Source organism: Thalassophryne amazonica, chromosome 1 (genome assembly GCF_902500255.1).
Source record: "Thalassophryne amazonica chromosome 1, fThaAma1.1, whole genome shotgun sequence".
NCBI classification, from domain to species: domain Eukaryota; kingdom Metazoa; phylum Chordata; class Actinopteri; order Batrachoidiformes; family Batrachoididae; genus Thalassophryne; species Thalassophryne amazonica.
The window spans coordinates 157987573-158013640 of NC_047103.1; the positions used below are offsets into that span (position 1 = coordinate 157987573).

General features: G+C 41.5%; 3 protein-coding genes across 8 annotated transcripts in view; 1 reads left to right on the forward strand and 2 right to left on the reverse strand.

Moving 5' to 3' along the window:
• Nucleotides 1–604: 604 nt before the first annotated feature.
• Nucleotides 605–4450, reverse strand: n6amt1 (N-6 adenine-specific DNA methyltransferase 1). Of its 2 annotated transcripts, XM_034177187.1 has the most exons (7): nt 4067–4450; nt 3897–3983; nt 3720–3816; nt 3316–3330; nt 1532–1594; nt 1316–1457; nt 605–1225 (listed from the first exon to the last, which is right to left on the reverse strand). In XM_034177187.1, exons 1-7 carry the CDS (start codon nt 4201–4203, stop codon nt 1119–1121), a joined length of 648 nt encoding a protein of 215 aa, XP_034033078.1. In that variant the 5' UTR covers nt 4204–4450; the 3' UTR covers nt 605–1118. The 2 variants fall into 2 exon arrangements, with proteins under 2 accessions (XP_034033078.1, XP_034033071.1); XM_034177180.1 differs by lacking the exons at nt 1532–1594; nt 3316–3330 and having other exon boundaries at nt 3726–3816; nt 4067–4445.
• A 4419-nt stretch (nt 4451–8869) lies between these two features.
• On the forward strand, nt 8870–11364 carry LOC117516322 (ATP synthase-coupling factor 6, mitochondrial-like). 2 transcript variants are annotated; one of them, XM_034177276.1, is made up of 4 exons: nt 8870–9057; nt 9409–9579; nt 9765–9889; nt 11272–11364. In XM_034177276.1, the coding sequence occupies exons 1-4, from the start codon at nt 8885–8887 to the stop codon at nt 11298–11300; spliced, it is 498 nt and encodes a 165-aa protein (XP_034033167.1). In that variant the 5' UTR covers nt 8870–8884; the 3' UTR covers nt 11301–11364. The 2 variants fall into 2 exon arrangements, with proteins under 2 accessions (XP_034033167.1, XP_034033174.1); XM_034177283.1 differs by having other exon boundaries at nt 8945–9076.
• A 237-nt stretch (nt 11365–11601) lies between these two features.
• jam2a (junctional adhesion molecule 2a) overlaps nt 11602–26068 on the reverse strand; it is a 28491-nt gene continuing 14024 nt past the window's right edge. Inside the window, exons 4-11 of one of the 4 annotated variants that reach the window (XM_034177242.1) lie at nt 23132–23281; nt 22840–23027; nt 22649–22751; nt 16241–16348; nt 16133–16148; nt 13509–13580; nt 13255–13288; nt 11602–12373 (exon numbers count right to left, since the gene is read on the reverse strand). In XM_034177242.1, the coding sequence (XP_034033133.1) occupies nt 12335–12373; nt 13255–13288; nt 13509–13580; nt 16133–16148; nt 16241–16348; nt 22649–22751; nt 22840–23027; nt 23132–23281 (710 nt within the window). In that variant the 3' untranslated portion in view covers nt 11602–12334. The remainder of the gene's footprint in view (nt 12374–13254; nt 13289–13508; nt 13581–16132; nt 16149–16240; nt 16349–22648; nt 22752–22839; nt 23028–23131; nt 23282–26068) is intronic. The other 3 variants (XM_034177249.1, XM_034177257.1, XM_034177265.1) reach the window with 3 other exon arrangements.

The window sequence follows — 26068 nt, forward strand, 5'->3', positions numbered from 1 at the left end:
TTTGTGAAAGGGGTTTCAAATCACCTGAAAAATCACCTCCATAGGAGCACAAAAACTCTGTGATATTTGTGGGTTCATCAGTGTGTCTCAGACACATTCAGTGAGTTGAAAATGTTCACGTATCCATCCCCAGATTTACCAAAAGAACACTGGCTGTAAGTCATGACTTGTTAATAAAGTTCTGTCCATTTACTTACAGCCTCTGAAAATGAAAGTATTGTGTACAACAATGGCTGTTATTCCTAAGCAAGCAAATCAGTAGTTTTGATAAACCTCTAAAGGTGAAAATGACAGATCTTGATTAATTTCAACTCCGATATAGTGTATTGAAACAAAATTAGAGAAACTGTCCAAATACTTCTGGACCAGAATTAACTGATTCCCTGATTCCGTGCATTGAATTAGTGCTTGATTGTGTTGCAGGAAGAAACCAGCATCATGAGCATGTTGTTGCTGTGACTTTGTATCATCTGACACTGAAAACACAGAGCTCGTTTGTTTGGATTCATTAACTGGATGTGAAACGAGCTGCGTCCCTTTTTTCTACTGACTGCATTGTTTCTGTGGTGGCATGAACCAAATTAAACAGACTGCTGCTTTGATGTCTGTGTGAAATATTACATGCTGGTTTATTGGTGTGTTTCTCACACCAAGGACAACTTAACCAGTTTAAAAACAAAACCCAAATATCCAAAAACAATTTGTAAACGAGTTCATGCTGAAAATCATACATATTGGCAGTCTATGGTGTTTTTAAACTGAGAATCACTTCTCCTGTAAACATAACTTAAAATGTGATTTCAGTCACTGACCACCAGGGGTCGCTCACTGACCCTGTCTGAGAATGCCTGGTTTATTGTGAATCACTTTGATTTCTGTTTGTACTGAAGACAGTTCTTTAGCATCATTTTTTTCCCCCCAGTACATCAAAGGTTGCTTCATGTTTTTTGTCCACTGTGCAAATACCAGTTTGCACAAAATATTCAGTGCATGACCTCAAGTGTTTTCTACTTTGTCAGCAATCAAACATCCTAACATGTTCTGTGTCTGACATCCAGCTGCATCTTTCTCAGGTCACTGATCCTCTCAGTGGGTGTTCTGTCAGGAGTTCAGGATTGTCAGTTCCTGTGGAACCGCAGCACGGACAACCTCTCGTTTCCTGCCCGTGTGGACAAACATGACTCTCCCCTCAGTCCGTGCTTCCCCAATAAACAAATGATCTCCTCTGATGAGACAAAAGTAAAATAGTTGCACTTAATTTCCAGCCTCTAGGGATTTCACGCACTGAAAACTTCAGATGTAGCCCTAAACTTACCGGGGTCGTTTTCTGCGATGGTAATGAGGTAAAATAGCCCCTCAGGGGACAGCAACTGTGACACCACTGGTAGAAATCTGTCCGTCACCTCTCTGCCCCTCCTCCCACCGGCCCACGCAGCCTGAATACCGGTGCTCCTGACCTGTGGAGCAGAGAGAGAAGTGCATCAGATCAACTGCTGACCAGAGAACAATCTGCTGCACAGAGTCGAGTCACCTCGTCAGACGGCGTGACCACGTAGGGAGGGTTGAAGATAAGGACGTCAACTTTTCCATTCAGCTGGGCAGAAGACCCACCGCCTTTAAAGTGAAAAGAAGTCCAGTATGATGCTGTTTTTTTTTTAAGTAAACATTCATAGTACCTGGAAGAGTACTTGGAAGAGTCAGAGCTCTATTGAGCCGAGTATTCCTTTAACTAGTAATGACTTCATGACTTTCTTTGCTAATAAAATTTTAACTATTAGAGAAAAAATTACTCATAACCATCCCAAAGATGTATCGTTATCTTTGGCTGCTTCCAGTGATGCCGGTATTTGGTTAGACTCTTTCTCTCCGATTGTTCTGAGTTATTTTCATTAGTTACTTCCTCCAAACCATCAATATGTCTATTAGACCCCATTCCTACCAGGCTGCTCAAGGAAGCCCTACCATTATTTAATGCTTCGATCTTAAATATGATCAATCTATCTTTATTAGTTGGCTATGTACCACAGGCTTTTAAGGTGGGAGTAATTAAAATCTTAGAAACATGGTGTCTAACCAGATCCTTACTCTGGATGGCATTACCCTGACCTCTAGTAATACTGTGAGAAATCTTGGAGTCATTTTTGATCAGGATATGTCATTCAGTGCGCATATTAAACAAATATGTAGGACTGCTTTTTTGCATTTACGCAATATCTCTAAAATTAGAAAGGTCTTGTCTCAGAGTGACGCTGAAAAACTAATTCATGCATTTATTTCCTCTAGGCTGTACTATTGTAATTCATTATTATCAAGTTGTCCTAAAAGTTCCCTGAAAAGCCTTCAGTTAATTCAAAATGCTGCAGCTAGAGTACTAACGGGGACTAGGAGGAGAGAGCATATCTCACCCATATTGGCCTCTCTTCATTGGCTTCCTCTTAATTCTAGAATAGAATTTAACTTCTTCTTCTTACTTATAAGGTTTTGAATAATCAGGTCCCATCTTAGGGACCTCATAGTGCCATATCACCCCAGACTGCAGGCTTACTTGTAGTTCCTAGGGTTTGTAAGAGTAGAATGGGAGGCAGAGCCTTCAGCTTTCAGGCTCCTCTCCTGTGGAACCATCTCCCAATTTAGATCAGGGAGACAGACACCCTCTCTACTTTTAAGATTAGGCTTAAAACTTTCCTTTTTGCTAAAGCTTATAGTTAGGGCTGGATCAGGTGACCCTGAACCATCCCTTAGTTATGCTGCTATAGACTTAGACTGCTGGGGGGTTCCCATGATTCACTGAGTGTTTCGTTCTCTTTTTGCTCTGTATGCACCACTCTGCATTTAATCATTAGTGATTGATCTCTGCTCCCCTCCACAGCATGTCTTTTTCCTGGTTCTCTCCCTCAGCCCCAACCAGACCCAGCAGAAGACTGCCCCTCCCTGAGCCTGGTTCTGCTGGAGGTTTCTTCCTGTTAAAAGGGAGTTTTTCCTTCCCACTGTCGCCAAGTGCTTGCTCACAGGGGGTCGTTTTGACCATTGGGGTTTTTACGTAATTATTGTATGGCCTTGCCTTACAATATAAAGCGCCTTGGGGCAACTGTTTGTTGTGATTTGGCGCTATATAAATAAAATTGATTGATTGATGACTCATGGTTACAATGTGACCCAACAATCACATTTCTGCTTTAACATTTCATCATTTTTAAATCATAGACTGTAACAGCTGGTTTGGTATACGAGCGTGCACAGCACTTTGAGTCATGAGCAACCATCCAAGTGCCTCATGGAAAATTAGCTGTAGTTAAAAAAGCAAAATGCCACAACACTGGGAAGCTGTGACTGGTGATGCAGCAGACTAAAATTGCATTTGTCAAAGTTTCTCCATTCACAGCCACAGAAGCTTGTAACTCCTTCAGAACTCTCATGGGTGTCTTGGTGGTTTCTCTCACTGGATTCTCATTTGCACATCATAGTTTTTGAGAACATCCTCCTGTGTTATGTTTACAGGAGAAGTGATTCTCAGTTTAAATGGACAAATGTAAACGACCTGCGCTGCACCCGCTCGCACCATGCTATATTCCATTACTAATAAACTCACGTAAATACTACGCATGGGTTTTAAGGATTTCTGAGAACTTGTGATTTCTCATTGAAGTGGGAGAATTTTAATGCGACAACAGTGAGTACAGTCCTAAACCACGTGGGTAAGTTAAATCTGAATAAAACGCTCTCACCAGGTCTGTGATGACAGGTTGCAGTGAGACACTGTTGAAAGAAGCGGTGTGTGCTGTGCACAGTGCTGCTGCAGGGTTCACGTCAGTGCACCTAAAATACACACACACACACTGGTCTGCAAACACTTCTCACTTCAATCAGTTGGCTTTTAATTAAAAAATAAAACTCACAGGTAGAAAGCTGAAGAGCCTACTACTGACGCCAGGAAAGCGGACACCACACCTGATCCACTGCCCACTTCCACGCATATACACGGGCTGCAAGCACGGAAGGAGGGGATTAATCATGACATCACTGACGGCACCTGTGACGTAATGTGAGACGCGTGATTTGGTCTGACTTCATCAGCTGCAGCTTCTCTGCATCTTTTTCCAGAGCGTCGATCAACAAGAAAGAATCTTCTGCTGGTTCGTAAACATCCGCGAACTCTCCTCGACCAGCGTGCGAGTAAAGCGGTGTGGGATAGTTTACCGACATCTTCGTCCTCAGCTCTCACTCATCTCGCTTTTTATACGCGTCTGTTGTTATCAAACGGGCTAGGCTGTTGGCGCGTGTACAAAATTTCCGTGTTTACCATCTCCGATAGCAGGTCACGTTCTTTTTGTGTTTTTGCGGTGGCTGGCAACCTATGTTGGTACACTGCTGCCACCATTTGGTCAGGAGTGGGACAATACAATTGTTCAATAACTTAATACGCATTTTCACTATTTTCTACCTCATTCCCTGACATAAAACATACTTGAGCCCTAATGGGAGCAGCTGAAAGAAGAAGATGGGTTTTAGCTATTCTAAATATAAACATTTGACCAAAAGTTGACCTTGGCGTCTGACATATTTTTCTGTAAATTAAAACACTGTCCTTGGATGATCCGCAGGGTCGCACCTCTCTGCAGCTTCTCTCCCCCTGCCATCCCCCCAATACCCCATCCCCGTACAGACAGTGCCTGCTCCCAGATCACCAATAACCAGTAAAAATCTATTTAAGCATAAAAATTCAAAAATAAAAAATAATATAGCACCTTCAACTGCACCACAGACTAAAACAGTTAAATGTGGTTTATTAAACATTAGGTCTCTCTCTTCTAAAGCAGGGGTGGTGGCCAAGTGGTTAATGCACTTGGTTTCAGTTCGGAAGGTTTTGGGTTCAAATCCCACCCCTGCCACATTTCTCCATGTAATGTGGAGTTGCGTCAGGAAGGGCATCCAGCGTAAAACCTGTGCCAAATCAACATGCAGATCCACCTTGGATTTGCTGTGGCGACCCCGAGTGCAAACAAGGGAGCAGCCGAAGGGACTTACTAGGTCTCTCTCTTCTAAGTCCCTGTTAGTAAATGATATAATAATTGATCAACATATTGATTTATTCTGCCTTACAGAAACCTGGTTACAGCAGGATGAATATGTTAGTTTAAATGAGTCAACACCCCCGAGTCACACTAACTGTCAGAATGCTCGTAGCACGGGCCGAGGGGGAGGATTAGCAGCAATCTTCCACTCCAGCTTATTAATTAATCAAAAACCCAGACAGAGCTTTAATATATTTGAACGCTTGATTCTTAGTCTTGTCCATCCAAATTGGAAGTCCCAAAAAACAGTTTTATTTGTTGTTATCTATCGTCCACCTGGTCGTTACTGTGAGTTTCTCTGAATTTTCAGACCTTTTGTCTGACTTAGTGCTTAGCTCAGATAAGGTAATTATAGTGGGCAATTTTAACATCCACACAGATGCTGAGAATGACAGCCTCAACACTGCATTTAATCTATTATTAGACTCAATTGGCTTCACTCAAAATGTAAATGAGTCCACCCACCACTTTAACCATACTTTAGATCTTGTTCTGTTTTATGGTATGGAAATTGAAGACTTAACAGTATTCCCTGAAAACCCCCTTCTGTCTGATCATTTCTTAATAACATTTACATTTACTCTGATGGACTACCCAGCAGTGGGGAATAAGTTTCATTATAGTAGAAGTCTTTCAGAAAGCGCTGTAACTAGGTTTAAGGATATGATTCCTTCTTTGTTATGTTCTCCAATGCCATATACCAACACAGTGCAGAGTAGCTACCTAAACTCTGTGAGTGAGATAGATTATCTCGTCAGTAGTTTTACATCCTCATTGAGCACAACTTTGGATGCTGTAGCTCCTCTGAAAAACAGAGCCTTAAATCAGAAGTGCCTGACTCCGTGGTATAACTCACAAACTCGCAGCTTAAAGCAGATAACCCGTACGTTGGAGAGGAAAGAAGATCTTAGCCTGGAAAAAGAGTCTGTTGCTCTATAACAAGCCCTCTGTAAAGCTAGGACATCTTACTACTCATCACTAATTGAATCAAATCAAATCAATTTCATTTATATAGCGCCAAATCACAACAAACAGTTGCCCCAAGGCACTTCATATTGCAAGGCAAAGCCATACAATAATTACAGAAAAACCCCAACTGTCAAAAGGACTCCCTGTGAGCAAGCACTTGGCGACAGTGGGAAGGAAAAACTCCCTTTTAACAGGAAGAAACCTCCAGCAGAACCAGGCTTAGGGAGGGGCAGTCTTCTGCTGGGACTGGTTGGGGCTGAGGGAGAGAACCAGGAAAAAGACATGCTGTGGAGGGGAGCAGAGATCAATCACTAATGATTAAATGCAGAGTGGTGCATACAGAGGAAAAAGAGAAAGAAACACTCATCATGAGGGTGTCTGTCTCCCTGATCCGAATTGGGAGCTGGTTCCAGAGGAGAGGAGCCTGAAAGCTGAAGGCTCTGCCTCCCATTATACTCTTAAAAACCCTAGGAACTGCAGTCTGAGAGCGAAGCGCGCTATTGGGGTGATATGGTACTATGAGGTCCCTAAGATAAGATGGGACCTGATTATTCAAAACCTTATAAGTAAGAAGAAGAATTTTAAATTCTATTCTAGAATTAACAGGAAGCCAATGAAGAGAGGCCAATATGGGTGAGATATGCTCTCTCCTTCTAGTCCCTGTCTAGTCCCTGTAATTGAAGAAAATAAGAACAACCCCAGGTTTCTTTTCAGCACTGTAGCCAGGCTGACAAAGAGTCAGAGCTCTATTGAGCCGAGTATTCCTTTAACTAGTAATGACTTCATGACTTTCTTTGCTAATAAAATTTTAACTATTAGAGAAAAAATTACTCATAACCATCCCAAGGACATATTATCTTTGGCTGCTTTCAGTAATGCTGGTATTTGGTTAGACTCTTTCTCTCCGATTGTTCTGTCTGAGTTATTTTCATTAGTTACTTCTTACAAACCATCAACATGTCTATTAGACCCCATTCCTACCAGGCTGCTCAAGGAAGCCCTACCATTAATTAATGCTTCGATCTTAAGTATGATCAATCTATCTTTATTAGTTGGCTATGTACCACAGGCTTTTAAGGTAGCAGTAATTAAACCATTACTTAAAAAGCCATCACTTGACCCAGCTATCTTAACTAATTATAGGCCAATCCCAGCCTTCCTTTTCTCTCAAAAATTCTTGAAAGGGTAGTTGTAAAACAGCTAACTGATCATCTGCAGAGGAATGGTCTATTTGAAGAGTTTCAGTCAGGTTTTAGAATTCATCATAGTACAGAAACAGTATTAGTGAAGGTTACAAATGATCTTCTTATGGCCTCAGACAGTGGACTCATCTCTGTGCTTGTCCTGTTAGACCTCAGTGCTGCTTTTGATACTGTTGACCATAAAATTTTATTACAGAGATTAGAGCATGCCATAGGTATTAAAGGCACTTTGCTGTGGTGGTTTGAATCATATTTATCTAATAGATTACAATTTGTTCATGTAAATGGGGAATCTTCTTCACAGACTAAGGTTAATTATGGAGTTCCACAAGGTTCTGTGCTAGGACCAATTTTATTCACTTTATACATGCTTCCCTTAGGCAGTATTATTAGAAAGCATTGCTTAAATTTTCATTGTTACGCAGATGATACCCAGCTTTATCTATCCATGAAGCCAGAGGACACACACCAATTAGCTAAACTACAGGATTGTCTTACAGGCATAAAGACATGAATGACCTCTAATTTCCTGCTTTTAAATTCAGATAAAACTGAAGTTATTGTACTTGGCCCCACAAATCTTAGAAACATGGTGTCTAACCAGATCCTTACTCTGGATGGCATTACCCTGACCTCTAGTAATACTGTGAGAAATCTTGGAGTCATTTTTGATCAGGATATGTCCTTCAATGCGCATATTAAGCAAATATGTAGGACTGCTTTTTTGCATTTGCCCAATATCTCTAAAATTAGAAAGGTCTTGTCTCAGAGTGATGCTGAAAAGATAATTCATGCATTTATTTCCTCTAGGCTGGACTATCGTAATTCATTATTATTATGTTGTCCTAAAAGTTCCCTGAAAAGCCTTCAGTTAATTCAAAATGCTGCAGCTAGAGTACTGACGGGGACTAGAAGGAGAGAGCATATTTCACACATATTGGCCTCTCTTCATTGGCTTCCTGTTAATTCTAGAATAGAATTTAAAATTCTTCTTCTTACCTATAAGGTTTTGAATAATCAGGTCCCATCTTATCTTAGGGACCTCATAGTACCATATCACCCCAATAGAGCGCTTCGCTCTCAGACTGCAGGCTTACTTGTAGTTCCTAGGGTTTTTAAGAGTATAAAGTAGGGTATAAAGCGCCTTGGGGCAACTGTTTGTTGTGATTTGGCGCTATATAAATAAAATTGATTTGATTTGATTTGAATATTTCCACAAAGTTTGGACCAAATCAGATTGAAACATATTTTGGAAGAGTTTTTTCATTTACTTATTTATTTATTGCCAAATTACAATAAAATCGATGGAAGACCTCGTTTATGATGTAACATACTTAGTCCTTAGTGCCTTTGCATAACTTCAATTTTGATTGTTTAATTATATTTCATTTCATTTTTGAGCTGTGCAGTCTTGTTTAAATGAAGTTCTTATGTAAAAAGAAAAAAAATAGACCAAGGCAATGTACACGCCCCCACTCGGTAACCCCGCCTTCTCTACAGAGGACTGGTGACGCTTGTCATTCGACTGTGACCACCAGAGGGCGCTGTGATCACCACAAACATGACGTCGCTTGTCTCTTTCTTTGTCAGCAGTGACTGAAAACATTCGAGGTGTTTTGATTTTAAATTCATAGCTATTTGATGAGTTGCTGCTTCCTCTACAACCAAAATAACCGCCACGCGCGATGTAGAGCACTGGACTCCACAGCTGCGTGGGCGGGGCTAGGGGCGGAGTTTCCAGGCCTGATCACTACCCATAATCCACCGCGGTCCTCCACATTTGGATCTGCTTCCCTTCGAGTGTCAAATCCAAGGTGAGAGCTGACTTTAGAGGTAAACATTATTATTTATTAGTTATCGTAACTTTTATTGTTGTACAAACCGAAAAAACACGCATTTTAATTCCGCCATTAGCTTGAAGGAGCAACAAACTGCAGCGTAGCTAAGCTAACCTAGCTTGTTCAGGCTAACAAGTAAAAGAATTTGCTCAAACCATCACACGATAATTATAACAATTTACACAAAGGTATCTGGGGATGCACTGCATTATTCCTACCTGTTGCAAATATTTTAGGTTGTCCGGCTTCTCTAAAGTGTCTTTGTACATTAGTCGTTTTGACACAGATTTGTCTGGCTAAGCTAACCGAGGCTTTGCTGTCTGGCAGAATGGCACTTCACCGGTTATTCCAGCTGTCCACGGTGTGGCGCTCTGCTGTGAGTCTGACATTTCGCAGGAACATCGGCATCTCTGCCGTCCTCTTCCAGAAGGCCAAAGAGCTCGACCCTGTCCAGAAACTGTTCCTGGACAAGATCCGGGAGTACAATTCCAAGAGCAAGTCAGTAACCATTCTGATCACAAAACTGCAACGGTGACATTTAGACAGACCTCAGACACGGTTGTAAAACCAAAAGAATATGAAGTTTCATAATAAAATGGCTTGTTTATGCATTGTCTTTATTGTGTTCACAACTCAGCAGAACCCTGTTTTCTCTGGCACACATGATGCGTTTGCTCTTTCAGGACTTCAGGTAGCGTTGTGGATGCAGGACCTGCTTACCAAAAGAACCTGTCTGATGAGATGTCAAAGCTACAGAGACTATACGGTGGCGGAGACCTCAACAAGTTCCCTGACTTCAAATTCACAGGTTGGTTTTAATTTCTGCCTGTAAAATAAGGCTGTACAAACAAAAATTTACAGGTGTCAGGATGTTTGTTTTTTCTCCACAATACTGTATCGATGTTATGGCACCACAGTGGCTTAGTGGTTAGCACTGATGCCTCACAGCAAGGAGGTTGTGGGATTGCTTTCTTCCCTTTCTTTGTGGAGTTTGCATGCTTTCCCTGTGTCTGTGTGGGTTCCCTCCAGGTGCTCCGGCTTCATCCCATGTGCATAGACATGCAGGTTAGGTGCAGGTGTGGGTGTGAAAGTGTTTGTCTGTATGCAGCCCTGTGATAGACTGGCATCCTGTCCAGGGTGCACCTCGTGTCATGCCTTGTGACTGCTGGGATAGGCTCTAGCCCCCCGGTGAAAGCATGCATAGAAAATGGATGGACGTATCGATTTTCAAACCCTCATATCGATGCATTGTACAAATTTAAAATGTCCTTAAATACCTGAGATTCCTATTGCATCCACACCTATAGGTGTTACTGTAGCTCAGTGGAAAAGTAAAGCTCAGTGTTTCCACCACAGTTCTATAATGAACTGAAAATAATAGACTTTTTTCGTATAAAAAAAAAGTTTAGGTGAGCAGATTCATTGTTGTTCTTGCTGCCAGCTTCAATCTTTTCTTTTTTTTTTTAATAATTAAAAAATAAAAATCCTTGAGTACTAGTAATCACTGTCCCCCTTCTAAAATCACCCAGTGTCATTTCTGGTTTCTCAGTTTCCCCTGACAAAGGATGGCTACACCAAAAAACACAAATATTGGACTCCTGCCAGCTTCCCACTTTACTCGCCATTAAAAAAAAAAAACCTATTAAACTCAGGCACATCCACGTCATAGTGTACCTCTTGAAAGACCTTTTTTCTTAGTTTTACTTTACTTTGTCACAGTTAAAGGTTGACCACATTTCTTTGGTTTTGTGACATTAGCATATGTAGCATAGCAGTGCTGTTTGACCTGTGAACAGCATGCTGGGTAAGTTTCCCAGGGTGTCATGTTGCTGTGTTTCTGTGTAGGCTCTCAGTTGTCCAGGTGGTTTCCATAGTAGAGAAGCTTGAATCTTCGACTGGACTGGGTTGCTTGACGCGAGGATGTTTCGCTTCAAATCGCAGAAGCTTCCTCAGCTAAAGTTCTTGCTCTGGTTGCTGTGTGTTAACTCATGTGAGCCAAAATCTTATTTTGTTTTCAGACGAGGTGAATGTTGGTGATGTAGGATTCTGAATCCTTTATTTGAACAGTGGGCAGAGGGTCGGGGGATCTAAAGGAGTACATGTTTGAGTCGACATGCTGATTAAGTGCAATGCATTTTTTTTATACTAATTTTTAGATTCACTTGTGCCTTGTTTTGTTTGTTTTTTCAGAGCCCAAGTTTGAAGAAGTGGCCAAGTGAATACTGTCCATGTTGATCTACATGTCACCAGTATGTGTATTTAATAAAAACATGTTAGACTGTGCTGTTGTTGATTATACATTGAATATTGATTACATAAACAGTTTGTCCAAAAGATGTCTCTGGAATATGTCCACATATTCTGTTTATTACCAGATGAATATTTTTACAGTCTGTGCATACTGAAAAATTAAGCTGAGTTTTGAGAATTAAAGTAGAGAACAAAACAGAAGCACTAGGCCTGTTATAATGGCATTGTTTGACTTTGAGCTAAATGCGGTAAAGCAGTGCAATGTCAAAATGGTTAATAGAAAACCTTTTATTGCGAGTACATCAAATAAAATTTGAACAATCCATTCTCACGCACAGTCTAAAAACAGACACCATTTGATAACAGTGGCACAGAAATATAAAGACAGAAAATGTAAGGCAGATTCTTTACAAAAAACTGTGATCCCGAGATAAATATGACAAATTAAAAAGGCACAAGGTATATAAAAAAACACAATGCAGGCACATTAGGATGGAATGGGGCCAGTTCTAATTGGCTTGAGTGGTTTGACTTTTCACGCTGCCAAAAAATTACAGCCTGAGACTGAGTGGCGATGAGACAGATGACAGATACTGAGGTAAACTGCATTTATTGAGAGCAGACAGAAAACCGCAATGCAACGGATATACTTCTCCCTATGGCTTTCAGGAAAATAATGGTTCCCTTATAATTATTACGTCCCTTATAGTGGCAGTCTTTGGTAAAAGAACATGATTGGCCTGCAGAGGGGGAAAAAAGAAAGCAATATTCACCAGTCCCCCATTTCCACCTCTCACCACTGGGGGGGGGGGGGGGGGGTCAGTGCCACATAATGAACAGCAAAGCAAGAGAACGAGAGGCCTCCCATTTATTAACCACCCAAGTAAGACTGAAATTAAGAATTGTCTGAAGATCAAGTCTCCTCTGGTGTGGAGGAAAAACTAAAATCCAGTGTTGGCACCATATCACGAGGGAGATATGACCTGGAAGGAAGGCCAGCTTCTCAAAGCATGAATGACTGGGTGTGTTTGAAATCCTGGTGCTGAAACACACAAGCATTATTGGTCACTTGTTCTATAGCATCATGTAACAGAACAAATTAACCCCCTTACCAGAATATACCTCAGTAGTACCGCAAGATGGTTTATAACCCAGAGTACGTATATACAGTGAGGAAAAGTATTTGAACACCCTGCGATTTTGAAAGTTCTCCCACTTAGAAATCATGGAGGGGTCTGAAATTGTCATCTTAGGTGCATGTCCACTGTGAGAGACATAATCTAAAAAAAAAAAAAATCCGGAAATCACAATGTATTATTTTTATTTATTTATTTTTAATAATTTATTTGTATGTTACTTCTGCAAGTAAGTATTTGAACACCTCTGAAAATCAATGTTAATATTTGGTACAGAATCCTTTGTTTGCAGTTACAGAGATCAAATGTTTCCTGTAGTTTCTCACCAGGTTTTCACACACTGCAGCAGGGATTTTGGTCCACTCCCCCATACAGATCTTCTCTAGTTCTTCCAGGTTTGGAGTTTGAGCTCCCTCCTATTTTTTATTAAGATTATGTCTCTCATAGTGGACAAACACCTAAGATGAAAATTTCAGACCCCTGCATGGTTTCTACGTGGGAGAACTTGCAAAACCGCAGGGTGTTCAAATACTTATTTTCCTCACTGTACACCCTTCTTGAAAAGGCAGTATTTCAATAATCTGAAGGTTATTTTTTTTTTCTTTTAAATAAGTTGAAAATGTAACATGGAACTAGCTTGGACTATACCTGGGATATAAAACTAGCGAGCACAATTTGAGCCTGGGTATAGTCTGCGTGGGAGAGGGGTTGTATTTTGGACTGTGGTCATGTTTTGGTCACATCATCTGAAACACCGCAGGAAATCTAGTTTCAAAAAATGACTTACTTCTTGTGGCGGAGGGATGTAGTTGACGTTGGACCTGTGAGACAAAAACATTGCAAGTCTGACAGTTTGACCAAAGGAGAAAAGCCGAGGTGTACAGTTGCACCCTGAGTCATATTGTGCCTGCTTTAAATCATGCGCATCATACATGGCAATGCTCCCGCTGGGTAAAGAGGAAATGTTGCCAGTCTGAGCAGGACGTGTGAGACGAGATGTTTGCATTAATGTAGTTACTAGTCTTTGAGCGTCAGACTCACGTGTCCTCAGTTCTGTGCAGGGTTTGGCTGCTTATGTGGGCTGCACCATGACACTGGGAGATCCAAAATGATCTGTGGGGGGGCGGTCAGTGTTTTAGTTGTAAGAAGGGACACACTTCAACACACACCGCACACCATGCTTTGAGCCGCAATGCTGTACGGACATGCATCCAATTATAGAGCAGCAGCCAATCAAAATGCTGCAGTGAGTGCGTCAAGTGGTGAGCCAATCACATGCAGCAATTCAACACCCTGGAGTAGATTTATCGGAATTTCTCTTTACAGTTTGAAAAAGTCTGCTAAGGACAACAATCGGTGTAATTGTCGCTGGCTTCATATTCACACCTGAAAGATAAAAGAAACGGGAAAAGCGAACTGTGCCCTCAGGAAACACGGTAAGAATTTTTCTTTCTCTGGAAAATAAACGTGCTGTTTAACCTAGACAAGATTACGTGGTCTTTGATTAATGTAGATTTTCTTATATTGGAAAAACGTGGCTTTGAATAATGGATTTACATGAATTTACACAAGAATGTAAATGAGTTTTTATTAATGTAACTCATGGGAAAAGACACTGGCTTTGAATGGATTTACAGGAATTTGCACAAGAATATGTGGCTCTTTTATAATAAGGTATGTTATTGATAATTTACCATGATTTTCAAAATATTCTACAAGCATTAGCTGTGGTTTTTTAAATGCTTTAACAGTCTTTTCAGTCTTCGTAAATTTTTGTTCTGTTAATGCATAATTTGGTTTACAATTAAAAGGAAAATCTTTCCAGGTCTTACTTCCATGTCATATTCTGTTTTTTCAACATTATCATTGACTGTTCAAATGAATCATTTAAATGTGCACTCATTGTGAGATTTTTTTTTTTCTTGTAGGAGATGCTGAAAATGCATCATTAGATAAAAAATTAATTTGGTTTCTGGGGCCCCACAGGGCCGTAGACCCCAGCTCCAGGGGGTGCTACGCCTCCAGACTGCCTGTAGATTTTTCTCGGATTTCACAGCCCTCTTGCATGCATGTTCTGAAGTGCTGTGCCACATTGCATTGTGAGTAATGACAAAATACAGAATGGCTGTGGTGATGTCATGGTGATACACAAACTGATGACATCACAAAGTGCCATTTACTCTATTACAGTGGGATAAGTGCAAATGGAGAAAGAGGTCAAGCTGGACTGATAACATTGGCCAATATGAGGTATCAGCGTTTTATTTTACTGAGAATAAACACACTTTGGCTTTTGGGAATTGTCATTATATAGTTTGTCCAGCAGAGGGTACCCCTACTGCATTGTTTATAATACTGTCAAGGATGGCTGGGATCCCCATCACCGGTTGGTCACGTTAGCCACACGACACAGAAACAAGGTGACCAGCCGCTCGACAGTTTTAATCAGAGTGAGCATTTTACAGGGATGAAAGACGTGGTCACTATACCGCCAGCTAGGCAGGGCCTAAATATACGAGAAGTCTTATGCAAATGCTGTGTAATGCCACAGGGTGACTGCTAAACTGAGTAAAGACGGCATGCTGTATGTCGGTTGGTTCTTGGTTATATTTATAGTTTCTTTGGTAATGTGAGTGATTGCCTTATTTATGGGTATTTTGGCAGATGTATTGCAAAGTTTTCATTCCTTAATATCACACAGTAAAATCACCAATGTTAAATTAACACTGACAGTGAACATATGGTCCCACTCTGACTAGAGTAGGACCATATGTACACTGGCAGTGTTAATTCAACATTGTCAGTGTTACTTTTACACTGGTAATTTTACTGTGCAGCATTAGCCCCCCTTTATAAAAAAAAAAAACAAGGGTTAGGGTTGAGGTCTAGAAAATGGGACAAGAATGAGAGCTCAGAGCTCTTCAGCTCTCATTCATAAAGACAAAATAAAAGTGATGCCGTGCCAGAGTTGGTGTGATACCAGCCAGGTCCTCTCAATCATTTCCTCCATCTGCATTCTGTAGCGTCTGCATCAGAAATCCCGTCGCACCAACTCTGAGTCTTTGTGAAGAAGTCTGTTCTATAAATAGGAAGTTGACACTGACAGCTCCAGTTAGCTCAGCGGGATAAGCATCAGATTTTAACGAAGACAAAGAGCTTTTGCATCGGTTTCAAGGAGAGCCGGGCACTGGCTCGCTGTCAGAACGCTGCACAGGAACCGTCCGCTAATCAAATGCCAAAGCCGAGAGAGTAAAGGAAAGCCACCGGAGGACCGTCAGCCAGCGGGCAGTCCAAACTCCTTTTGTTATTCCTCCTCCAACTATTTAAATCCGTTCAATATCTGAATAATCCGTTACAAATCAGCCATCCTATCTGTGTAATTGCCTGCACTTGCTGCCAATATGGGTCTATAATTATGCTGCTGCGATTATTCCTCCTGCTTTCATCTGTCCAGCGAAACTGTTTCAGCAGAGGTACGTCTGGATGGAATTCTAGTTGTTTTTACAGTGGTTCCCAGCGGGTTTTAGATCAGAGGATGAGCAGAAACTCAAACGCGTGTAAAGAGCCACAGCTGTCACTGAGCTGTCACTGCTGAGTCAGCGCACAGTCAGCGTGTGTCAGAAGTTAGCATGCTCGCGGCATGTTGGTGGGACGGCAGCTCTTACCTTCGTCTGTGTCCTGCTGATGGAGCACAACCAGAAGAGAAAACTCACGTTAGTTAGAAAGCAAAAGGTAGCGACTGTAAACGAAACTGTGCAACAGGTGAGACTCACGGCTGAAGAAGCCGCTGCGATGTAACAGGAAACCGCCGCACCCGCAAATCACCACCAGTAGGATGACCGCCACAGTCGTTGCCACCGTGGCCGTGATGTTAACATCCTCTGGAAGCACAGGGAGACCGGGTGAGAGTCCACGTGAGAATTTTGTGTTTGACTGAATGAGGCCAGTGAGCGCACAAAGATATAGCACAAAACAAAAGTAAAATTGTGTTCTTTTAAACAAACTTAGTATGTATACGTCGTGGACATGAACAAGTGAAGCTCTTCAGCATCTCACCATGTAATTTAGGTCCTTCAGACTTTTTTCAGTAAATGCTTCTGGAGAGCATTAGCATGGCTACAAATCTTCAGCATTTGGGGTGCTCTGGTCCCCATATCCCAGAAACTATGGCCCTCTAAGCCCCATGCCATTTTAAGCATTTTCTTTATTTGCATCTCTCATGCAGTGGTGGGTAACCAAAAAGTTAGCTTTGATAACTGTTAATCCGTTAACTGAAAAGTTATCTAGCTAAACCGATAAACCCCTAAAAAAATTTTAGCTGAAGTTACAGTTAAAAGCTAAACCGATAACTTTCAGTATTGATTTCAGTACACTAGCAGCTACTGACACAACAACGCGCCAGCACTTCTGTGTCAGATTAGCTTTCTCTCAGCAAAAGAGAACTAGAACAGAAGAATTTTAACTTGTGGTTAACATTTTAACCAAACTAATTCCCGACAAGTTATTTAAATTAACGTCACATCTGGGTTTGATAACGTGAAAATATCAGCTATATGTTTTAGTTTTAAAATAATGCACTAATTTTTAAGGTGTTAGTGTTTGGACCATACATGATGCAGTGCATTATGGGTAAAGTTTCACAACAGGAGAAATGCGGATTAGCAGAACTGTGCCCACCACTGCTCGCATGCCTGGAAAAATGTTTTCACCATGTCATTTAGGTCCTTCAGACTTCCAGAAAATGCTTCTGTCGAGCATTAGCATGACAAAAAAAAAAATGTAGGTGTAAATTCATATTCAAACTTTTCAGCGAGTTGACAGTAGGGCTGCATGATATGGCCAAATTAGCTTTTTTTTCTTCAAGGTCTTCTTTTCAAGAAAATCCTCTACTCCACTCCATCAGGAAGCTATATATATATATATATATATATATATTATACCAAGTTGTACAGATTTGCTATCAGTTGGAATTTAAGGAAGATAGTTTTAGATTTTTTTTTTTTTATTACCTCCGCCAAGGAAGGTTATGTTTTTGGTCGTGTCCGTTGGTTGGTTAGCAGGATTACTCAAAATTCTCAATGGATTTCAATGAAATTTTTACAAGGGGTGTATCTTGGCCTAACTTAGAAGTCATTAAATTTTGGTAATGATCTGGATCCAGTAATTTTTTTAAGGATTCTTTATCATTGCAGGATAGGGCCAATTTCAACAATTTTGCATCTAACTTCATGAAGATGGATCACAAAGGCTGAACAAAAATTAAGTTACGACACAACAATAATTTCACATTTGTTTCTTTCACTGAATAAACTTATTAGAAAATTAAAAAAAAAAAACTTGTGTAGTTCATGCAGTTTCTCTTTATAAATACATGTGCTGAAGATCTAAGGGTTTAACCACTGAATCTGAAACATGATGGTAAATGCGTGAAACTACGTGAATAGTCTCTTTTCCAAAGGGTATTCCAAGTGACGTCAGTGACCCTATGGCCTTGGCGGAGGTCTGCACTCTCCGAGTGCTTCTAGTTTATTATTTATTTTGTGTGTGTGTGTGTGTGTATTTGAAATGGCATCAACAAATTAAAATGTGTGAAATACCAAGTGTTCCGAATTCCCGTGACATCCCTTGAGATCTTGTCTCGTGTGATCCAGGAAGTGTCCAATTTAACTTTTCCTGTTTCACCGTGGACTCTAAATTTGGCACTTCCTGTTTCAGTCTCAACTTGCCACCGAATTCCCGCAAGGTCCCATGAGAAATTTGGCACTTCCTGTTAGGGGCTCCCTGTACCATGAATGAGTGATCTTTGTGTCGCTGCAATCGTATAAAAGAAATATCAGTCAAAATAATGGAATATTTTGACACTGTTTGGTACAACAAAATGAATGGTGCGTTCCATTTGTACTTGGAGGTCAGAATTTCCCAAGAAGCTACTGGGCAACATGGCCAGCCTCTACACAGATACTGAGAGTGCTGCGCTGAGTTTTTCCCAGTAAAAACTGGCATTCGCTAGGGATGAGTTGTGGTTCCTACAGTGTTCAGTGCTTGTACGGACTGTTTGTCGGGTTGTGGAATCATGTCACTTGTGTGCTTTCGGTGGCGAGAAAAGGTTTACAGACCTTGACTTTGTGGACAATGCAATGATCTTTGCAGAATCAATGGATGCTCTGATGTCAACAATTGAGTAGCTGATTGAGGAATCAGTGTCTGGGCTTGAGACTGTCCTGGATGAAGACTTAAGGCCTTTAATGACTTCCTGGACTCAGCCATCAGAAGTGTATCTGTATGTGGTGAAAGACTTGAACTTGTAGAGAACGTCTCACTGGATGATTGGGTTGTGAGACTTCGACGCTAACCAGTGACCGAGGTCGACGACTGGTGTCTTAGATACTAGGTGTCTTCGGAGATCCTTGGGTACTGCTGGAATGACTTTGTGGAGAAGGCCAAGGGGACGCCCACGTTTCACATGGTTGCAGCAGATAAATGGTTATTTCAGAGATGTGTGAATGGGCCAGCTGTCTGCCTGGGTGGTGGCCATCCAGGACCCCAAGATGGTTCTGTGGTGTCATAAATGTGGCAAAGTGCAGCACTAGCGCCACCTGTCCTCATCCAGAAAGTCTCTTCAGTGGACAGAATATTTTTGAAGTACTCTATACTCTAAAATCTTGGAGGCATCTGGCTTATTTTCCTGCTTGTGAAGCTGTGTGGAAAATGGAACACATTTACCACAGGGGGCGACGACGTATTTTTTTTTCCTCACAATTCTACACACAATACCTCATAATGCCAATGTGAAGGAATTTTGCAACTGCAAATTTATTTAAAATAAAAAACTAATAAATCATGCGTACATAAGTATTCACAGCCTTTGCCATGAAGCTCAAAATTGAGATCAGGTGCTGTTTCCACTGATCATCCTTGAGATGTTTCTGTAGCTTAACTGGAGTCCACCTGAGGTCAATTCAGTTTACTGGACATGATTTGGAAAGACACACACCTGTCTACATATAAGGTCCCACAGTTGACAGTGCATGTCTGAATACAAACCAAGCATGAAGTCAAAGGAACTGACTGTAGACCTCCGAGACAGGATTGTCTCAAGGCACAAATCTGGGGAAGGGTACAGAGACTTTCCACTGCTTTGAAGGTCCCAATGAGCACAGTAGCCTCTATCATCTACAACCCCTGGCAAAAATTATGGAATCACCGGCCTCGGAGGATGTTCATTCAGTTGTTTAATTTTGTAGAAAAAAAGCAGATCACAGACATGACACAAAACTAAAGTCATTTCAAATGGCAACTTTCTGGCTTTAAGAAACTCTATAAGAAATCAGGAAAAATAATTGTGGCAGTCAGTAACGGTTACTTTTTTAGACCAAGCAGAGGGAAAAAAATATGGACTCACTCAATTCTGAGGAATAAGTTATGGAATCATCCTGTAAATTTTCATCCCCAAAACTAACACCTGCATCAAATCAGATCTGCTCGTTAGTCTGCATCTAAAAAGGAGTGATCACACCTTGGAGAGCTGTTGCACCAAGTGGACTGACATGAATCATGGCTCCAACACGAGAGATGTCAATTGAAACAAAGGAGAGGATTATCAAACTCTTAAAAGAGGGTAAATCATCACGCAGTGTTGCAAAAGATGTTGGTTGTTCACAGTCAGCTGTGTCTAAACTCTGGACCAAATACAAACAACATGGGAAGGTTGTTAAAGGCAAACATACTGGTAGACCAAGGAAGACATCAAAGCGTCAAGACAGAAAACTTAAAGCAACATGTCTCAAAAATCAAAAATGCACAACAAATGAACAAATGGGAGGAAACTGGAGTCAACGTCTGTGACCGAACTGTAAGAAACCGCCTAAAGGAAATGGGATTTACATACAGAAAAGCCAAACGAAAGCCATCATTAACACCTAAACAGAAAAAAACAAGATTACAATGGGCTAAGGAAAAGCAATCGTGGACTGTGGATGACTGGATGAAAGTCATATTCAGTGATGAATCTTGAATCTGCATTGGGCAAGGTGATGATGCTGGAACTTTTGTTTGGTGCCGTTCCAATGAGATTTCTAAAGATGACTGCCTGAAGAGAACATGTAAATTTCCACAGTCATTGATGATATGGGGCTACATGTCAGGTAAAGGCACCGGGGAGATGGCTGTCATTACATCATCAATAAATGCACAAGTTTACGTTGATATTTTGGACACTTTTCTTATCCCATCAATTGAAAGGATGTTTGGGGATGATGAAATAATTTCTCAAGATGATAATGCATCTTGCCATAGAGCAAAAACTGTGAAAACATTCCTTGCAAAAAGACACATAGGGTCAATGTCATGGCCTGCAAATAGTCCGGATCTTAATCCAATTGAAAATCTTTGGTGGAAGTTGAAGAAAATGGTCCATGACAAGGCTCCAACCTGCAAAGCTGATCTGGCAACAGCAATCAGAGAAAGCTGGAGCCAGATTGATGAAGAGTACTGTTTGTCACTCATTAAGTCCATGCCTCAGAGACTGCAAGCTGTTATAAAAGCCAGAGGTGGTGCAACAGAATACCAGTGATGTGTTGGAGCGTTCTTTTGTTTTTCATGATTCCATAATTTTTTCCTCAGAATTGAGTGATTCCATATTTTCTTTCCCTCTGCTTGGTCTAAAAAAGTAACCATTACTGACTGCCACAGTTTTTTTTTCCTGATTTCTTATAGTGTTTCTTAAAGCCAGAAAGTTGCCATTTGAAATGACTTTAGTTTTGTGTCATGTCTGTGATCTGCTTTTTTTTCTACAAAATTAAACAACTGAATGAACATTCTCTGAGGCCAGTGATTCCATAATTTTTGCCAGGGGTTGTATAAATGGAAGAAGTTCAGATCCACAAGGACTCTTCCTACAGCTGGCCACCCGTCTAAACTGAGCAATCAGGGGAAAAGGGCCTTAGTCAGGGTGGCGACCAAGAATGCGATGGTCACTCTGCCAGAGCTCCAGTATTCCTCTTTGGAGAGAGGAGAACCTTCCAGAAGGACAACCATCTCTTCAGTAATGCACCAATCAGCCCTGTCTGGTAGAGTGGCCAGACAGGAGCCACTCCTTAGTAAAAGGCACACGGCAGCCCACCTAGAGTTTGCCAAAAGGCACCTGAAGGACTTGCAGTCCATGAGAAACAAAATTCTCTGGTCTGATCAGACAAAAACTGAACCCTTTGGTGTGAATGCCAGGCGTCATGTTTGGAGGAAACCAGGCACCATCCCTACAGTGAAGTATGGTGGTGGCAGCATCATGCTGTGGGGATGTTTTTCAGCAGCAGGAACTGGGAGACTAGTCAGGATTCAGGGAAAGATGAAAGCAGCAATGTACAGAGACATCCTGGATGAAAACCTGCTCCAGAGCGCTCTTGACTTCAGACTGGGGCGATGGTTCATTTTTCAGCAGAAAAATGACCCTAAACACACAGCAAAGATATCAACGGAATGGCTTCAGGACAACTCTGTGAATGTCCTTGAGTGGCTCAGGCAGAGCCCAGACCCGAATCCGATTGAACATCTCTGGAGAGATCTAAAAATGGTTGTACACTGACGCTCCCCATCCACCCTGATGGAGCTTGAGAGGTGCTGCAACGAGAAATGGGCAAAACTGCCCAAAGATAGGTGCACCAAGCTTGTGGCATCATATTCAAGAAGACCTGAGTCTGTAATTGGGTGCATCAACAAAGTATTAAGCAGAGGGTGTGAATACTTACGTACATGTGATTTCTATGCTGGAGCTGTTGCCCCAGTGACCCGAACCCGGAAAAGTGGTTGAAGATGAGTGAGTGAGTGGGGGAAAACAAAAACTTTTTCATGTTATTATTATGGGGTGTTGTGAGTAGAATTTTGAGGGGAAAAATTAATTTACTGCATTTTGGAATTAGACTGTAACATAAAACGTGGAAAAAGTGAAGCGCTGTGAATAGTTTCTGGGTCCAGTGTGTGTGAAATTTCAGTTTCAGTCTGCAGGAAGACACACAGGACAAAGTCCAACCACACTGAAAGTGAAAGTTATATTCAAGCAGATTTTGTACGATCTGACCCCCCCGTTCAGTCAGTTCATTAGTGTGAAGGAGGGTGAAGTTAGTTTAGTGGGTGTTTCCTCAGGTGTAGCAGAAGCAGCAGGAAGCAGCGTGGACATTAACACGTACCTATTGTCATCTGTTTGCCTTCACACATCTTCGGCGGTCCGATTCCGTTCTTAGCCAGACAGCGATACTGGCCGGTGTCTTCTTTTGTTACAGATTTAAACTCCTGCAGAAAACAGACAGGGTTCAGGCGGAAACCCGCGCATGGAGCAGCGGTGTCAAGCTACAGAGGACGTTTCTCTCCACACGCTCACCAGCACTCCTGTACGCGAGTCGATCAGGTAGGTGGCGTTGGCGTGTCGCGGGGGGCCGATCGGCTGGTTGTCCTTGAACCAGGAATACGTTGCAGGAGGAATGCTCTGCTGGTCCCTACAGCGCAGCTGCACCACTGAGCCCGTCACTGCCGTACTGGGGATTTCACAGGACGGGGTGTGGGGGGGCACTACAGGACAGGATAGACAAAAAAAAAAATGAAAAGATTTAAATCATGAGATAAATCTCAAATATTTCATAGAGTCTCGAGTCTATTTCTTCACAGATTGTTACCCAGCACTGTGAGAGTGATGTTGGTCTCGCCCAGGCTGACAGTGTCCAGGGGAGCACTGATCTCACAGCGGTACTCCCCAGCATCCTCCTGGGTCACCTTTTGTAGCGTCACAGTCGCCCCGTCAATAGTCGCCCGTCCCTCAAAGGTACCTGGGAGAAAGATCAACATGGTGAAAAATGTCATTCTGCACCGAAAATTAAAGGATGTACAAGCAGACCTCAGGTCAGGAGGCAGAGCCTCAATGCCATTGGCTGCTTCTAAGAGCGAGTCTGAAGTCATGGCAACAGGATCATGGCTACTACAAGACTGGCCAAGTAAAAGCTGTGATTCATTATTCATTTCAGCCATTAAACCCAAATCCAAAACAAGCAAAGTGATCCAGGATAAAAGACCTTTGACCAAGCAAACAGTCAACCAAACACAGGAGTATGACCATATACTTCAATTACACCCTGAGGTATCTTAAGTTTAAATGCCAATGATTTAAAAAAAAAAAAAAAAAAAATATATATATATATATATATACACTCAACAAAAATATAAATGCAACACTTTTGGTTTTGCTCCCATTTTGTATGAGATAAACTCAAAGATCTAAAACTTTTTCCACATACACAATATCACCATTTCCCTCAAATATTGTTCACAAACCAGTCTAAATCTGTGATAGTGAGCACTTCTCCTTTGCTGAGATAATCCATCCCACCTCACAGGTGTGCCATATCAAGATGCTGATTAGACACCATGATTAGTGCACAGGTGTGCCTTAGACTGCCCACAATAAAAGGCCACTCTGAAAGGTGCAGTTTTATCACACAGCACAATGCCACAGATGTCGCAAGATTTGAGGGAGCGTGCAATTGGCATGCTGACAGCAGGAATGTCAACCAGAGCTGTTGCTCGTGTATTGAATGTTCATGTCTCTACCATAAGCCGTCTCCAAAGGCGTTTCAGAGAATTTGGCAGTGCATCCAACCAGCCTCACAACCGCAGACCACGTGTAATCACACCAGCCCAGGACCTCCACATCCAGCATGTTCACCTCCAAGATCGTCTGAGACCAGCCACTCAGACAGCTGCTGGAACAATCGGTTTGCATAACCACAGAATTTCTGCACAAACTGTCAGAAACCGTCTCAGGGAAGCTCATCTGCATGCTCGTCGTCCTCATCGGGGTCTCGACCTGACTCCAGTTTGTCGTCGTAACTGACTTGAGTGGGAAAATGCTCACATTTGCTGGCATTTGGCACGTTGGAGAGATGTTCTCTTCACGGATGATGCGAAGGAGATGTGTTGCACTGCATGAGGCAAATGGTGGTCACACCAGATACTGACTGGTATCCCCCCCAATAAAACAAAACTGCACCTTTCAGAGTGGCCTTTTATTGTGGGCAGTCTAAGGCACACCTGTGCACTAATCATGGTGTCTAATCAGCATCTTGATATGGCACACCTGTGAGGTGGGATGGATTATCTCAGCAAAGGAGAAGTGCTCACTATCACAGATTTAGACTGGTTTGTGAACAATATTTGAGGGAAATGGTGATATTGTGTATGTGGAAAAGGTTTTAGATCTTTGAGTTCATCTCATACAAAATGGGAGCAAAACCAAAAGTGTTGCGTTTATATTTTTGTTGAGTATATATATATATATATATATATATATATATATATATATATATATCTCATATAGGACCACCATCTCTATCCTTTAGTTGAACCTTGAGCTCAAATAGCATGCTCGCATATCTTAAATTGTAGTGCAAGGAGTATGACCTTGAGAATCAACATCTCAGGATGTCTCAATTTGTTTAAATAAACATAATTTTTAAACATCCCACAGTACTAACACTATTCCGTCTAACTAGTGGAGCAGAAGGTAGATCAAAAATAGGAGCATGACCTTGAGAAAAAACACCTCAGGATATCTTAAGTTGTTCAAACAGGTCAGGTATGGGAGCATGTGCTGCTGCTGCTGCGAGATGCCACCTCCACGGTGCCACATTGAGTACTACAATGCAACCACCCAGGCAGACTACCAGTCCATCCCCACCTCTCAAAACAATCTATCTTCTGCAGCCAGACAGACTGCCAAGGTCACATCCCCTTTGTCTTCACCAGCTGCTGGGTTGCTCGACAGTGAGGCACCTGCATGCTGGCTCCTGCCAAGAGAAATGCATCAAATGTCGCAGCTGACATGATAAAGTAATGATGAAAAAGCAATGATATGCAATGCCTGGCATGAGTTTTTATATTATATGCCAGTAATATCATTTCCTGTAACCTTTAGCTTAGCAAAAAACAGACCATCAATTGGAGTATGACCTTGGGCTTCAATAGAAAGACAACTCCTACATTTTCCGAAGATGGTGAAGTGATTTCAAAAGTTTATCTTCAATTTTCAAAAGGCAGAGATAACTTCAGTTAATATGAACTTTGACCGAGGCAAAAGATAAAAGGAAAAGCATGACTGACCATCAATAGTGCTTTGTTAAGCTCTTTAAGAATGACTGATGTGAGAAGCTAATCCTAATTTTTTTTTGGTAAATTATAAAGTGTGAATATTGTTCTCAGTGACCTTTCAACTAGGGGAAAAAAGTCAAAACTAAGTGTAACCATGAGCTTCTCACATCTAAGAATGGTAGCAGATTCACAACATAATTTCAAAAGTGTATCATGACTTTCACAACACTGAATTATTGTTAGTTACTTTGAACTTTAACCTCACAAAAGCAGGTCAAACAGAAGGCTGACATTGAGCTCCAATAGCATTCCATAATATCTGAAGTATTTTAAACATGATTACAAGTCTAGGATGACTTTTGACGATACATTATTGTTATTCTGTCACTTTCGATCTCTGATAAAAAAAAAGGATAAAAATGACAGAAGACTGACCTTGAGCATCAACAGTGTGCTACGTTATCTAATGCTGT

What these genes read in the sequence shown, in the direction of transcription:
- n6amt1 (XM_034177187.1), bottom strand. Translation starts at nt 4,203, where the DNA reads ATGTCGGTAAACTATCCCACACCGCTTTACTCGCACGCTGGTCGAGGA. An exon ending in GAGAAGCTGCAGCTGATGAA is followed by an intron (nt 3,984 to 4,066) that starts GTCAGACCAAAT and finishes CCGTGCTTGCAG; the next exon opens with CCCGTGTATATGCGTGGAAG. An exon ending in CATCGCAGAAAACGACCCCG is followed by an intron (nt 1,226 to 1,315) that starts GTAAGTTTAGGG and finishes TTGTCTCATCAG; the next exon opens with AGGAGATCATTTGTTTATTG.
- LOC117516322 (XM_034177276.1), top strand. Translation starts at nt 8,885, where the DNA reads ATGAGTTGCTGCTTCCTCTACAACCAAAATAACCGCCACGCGCGATGT. An exon ending in CTTCGAGTGTCAAATCCAAG is followed by an intron (nt 9,058 to 9,408) that starts GTGAGAGCTGAC and finishes GCTGTCTGGCAG; the next exon opens with AATGGCACTTCACCGGTTAT. An exon ending in GAGTACAATTCCAAGAGCAA is followed by an intron (nt 9,580 to 9,764) that starts GTCAGTAACCAT and finishes TTGCTCTTTCAG; the next exon opens with GACTTCAGGTAGCGTTGTGG.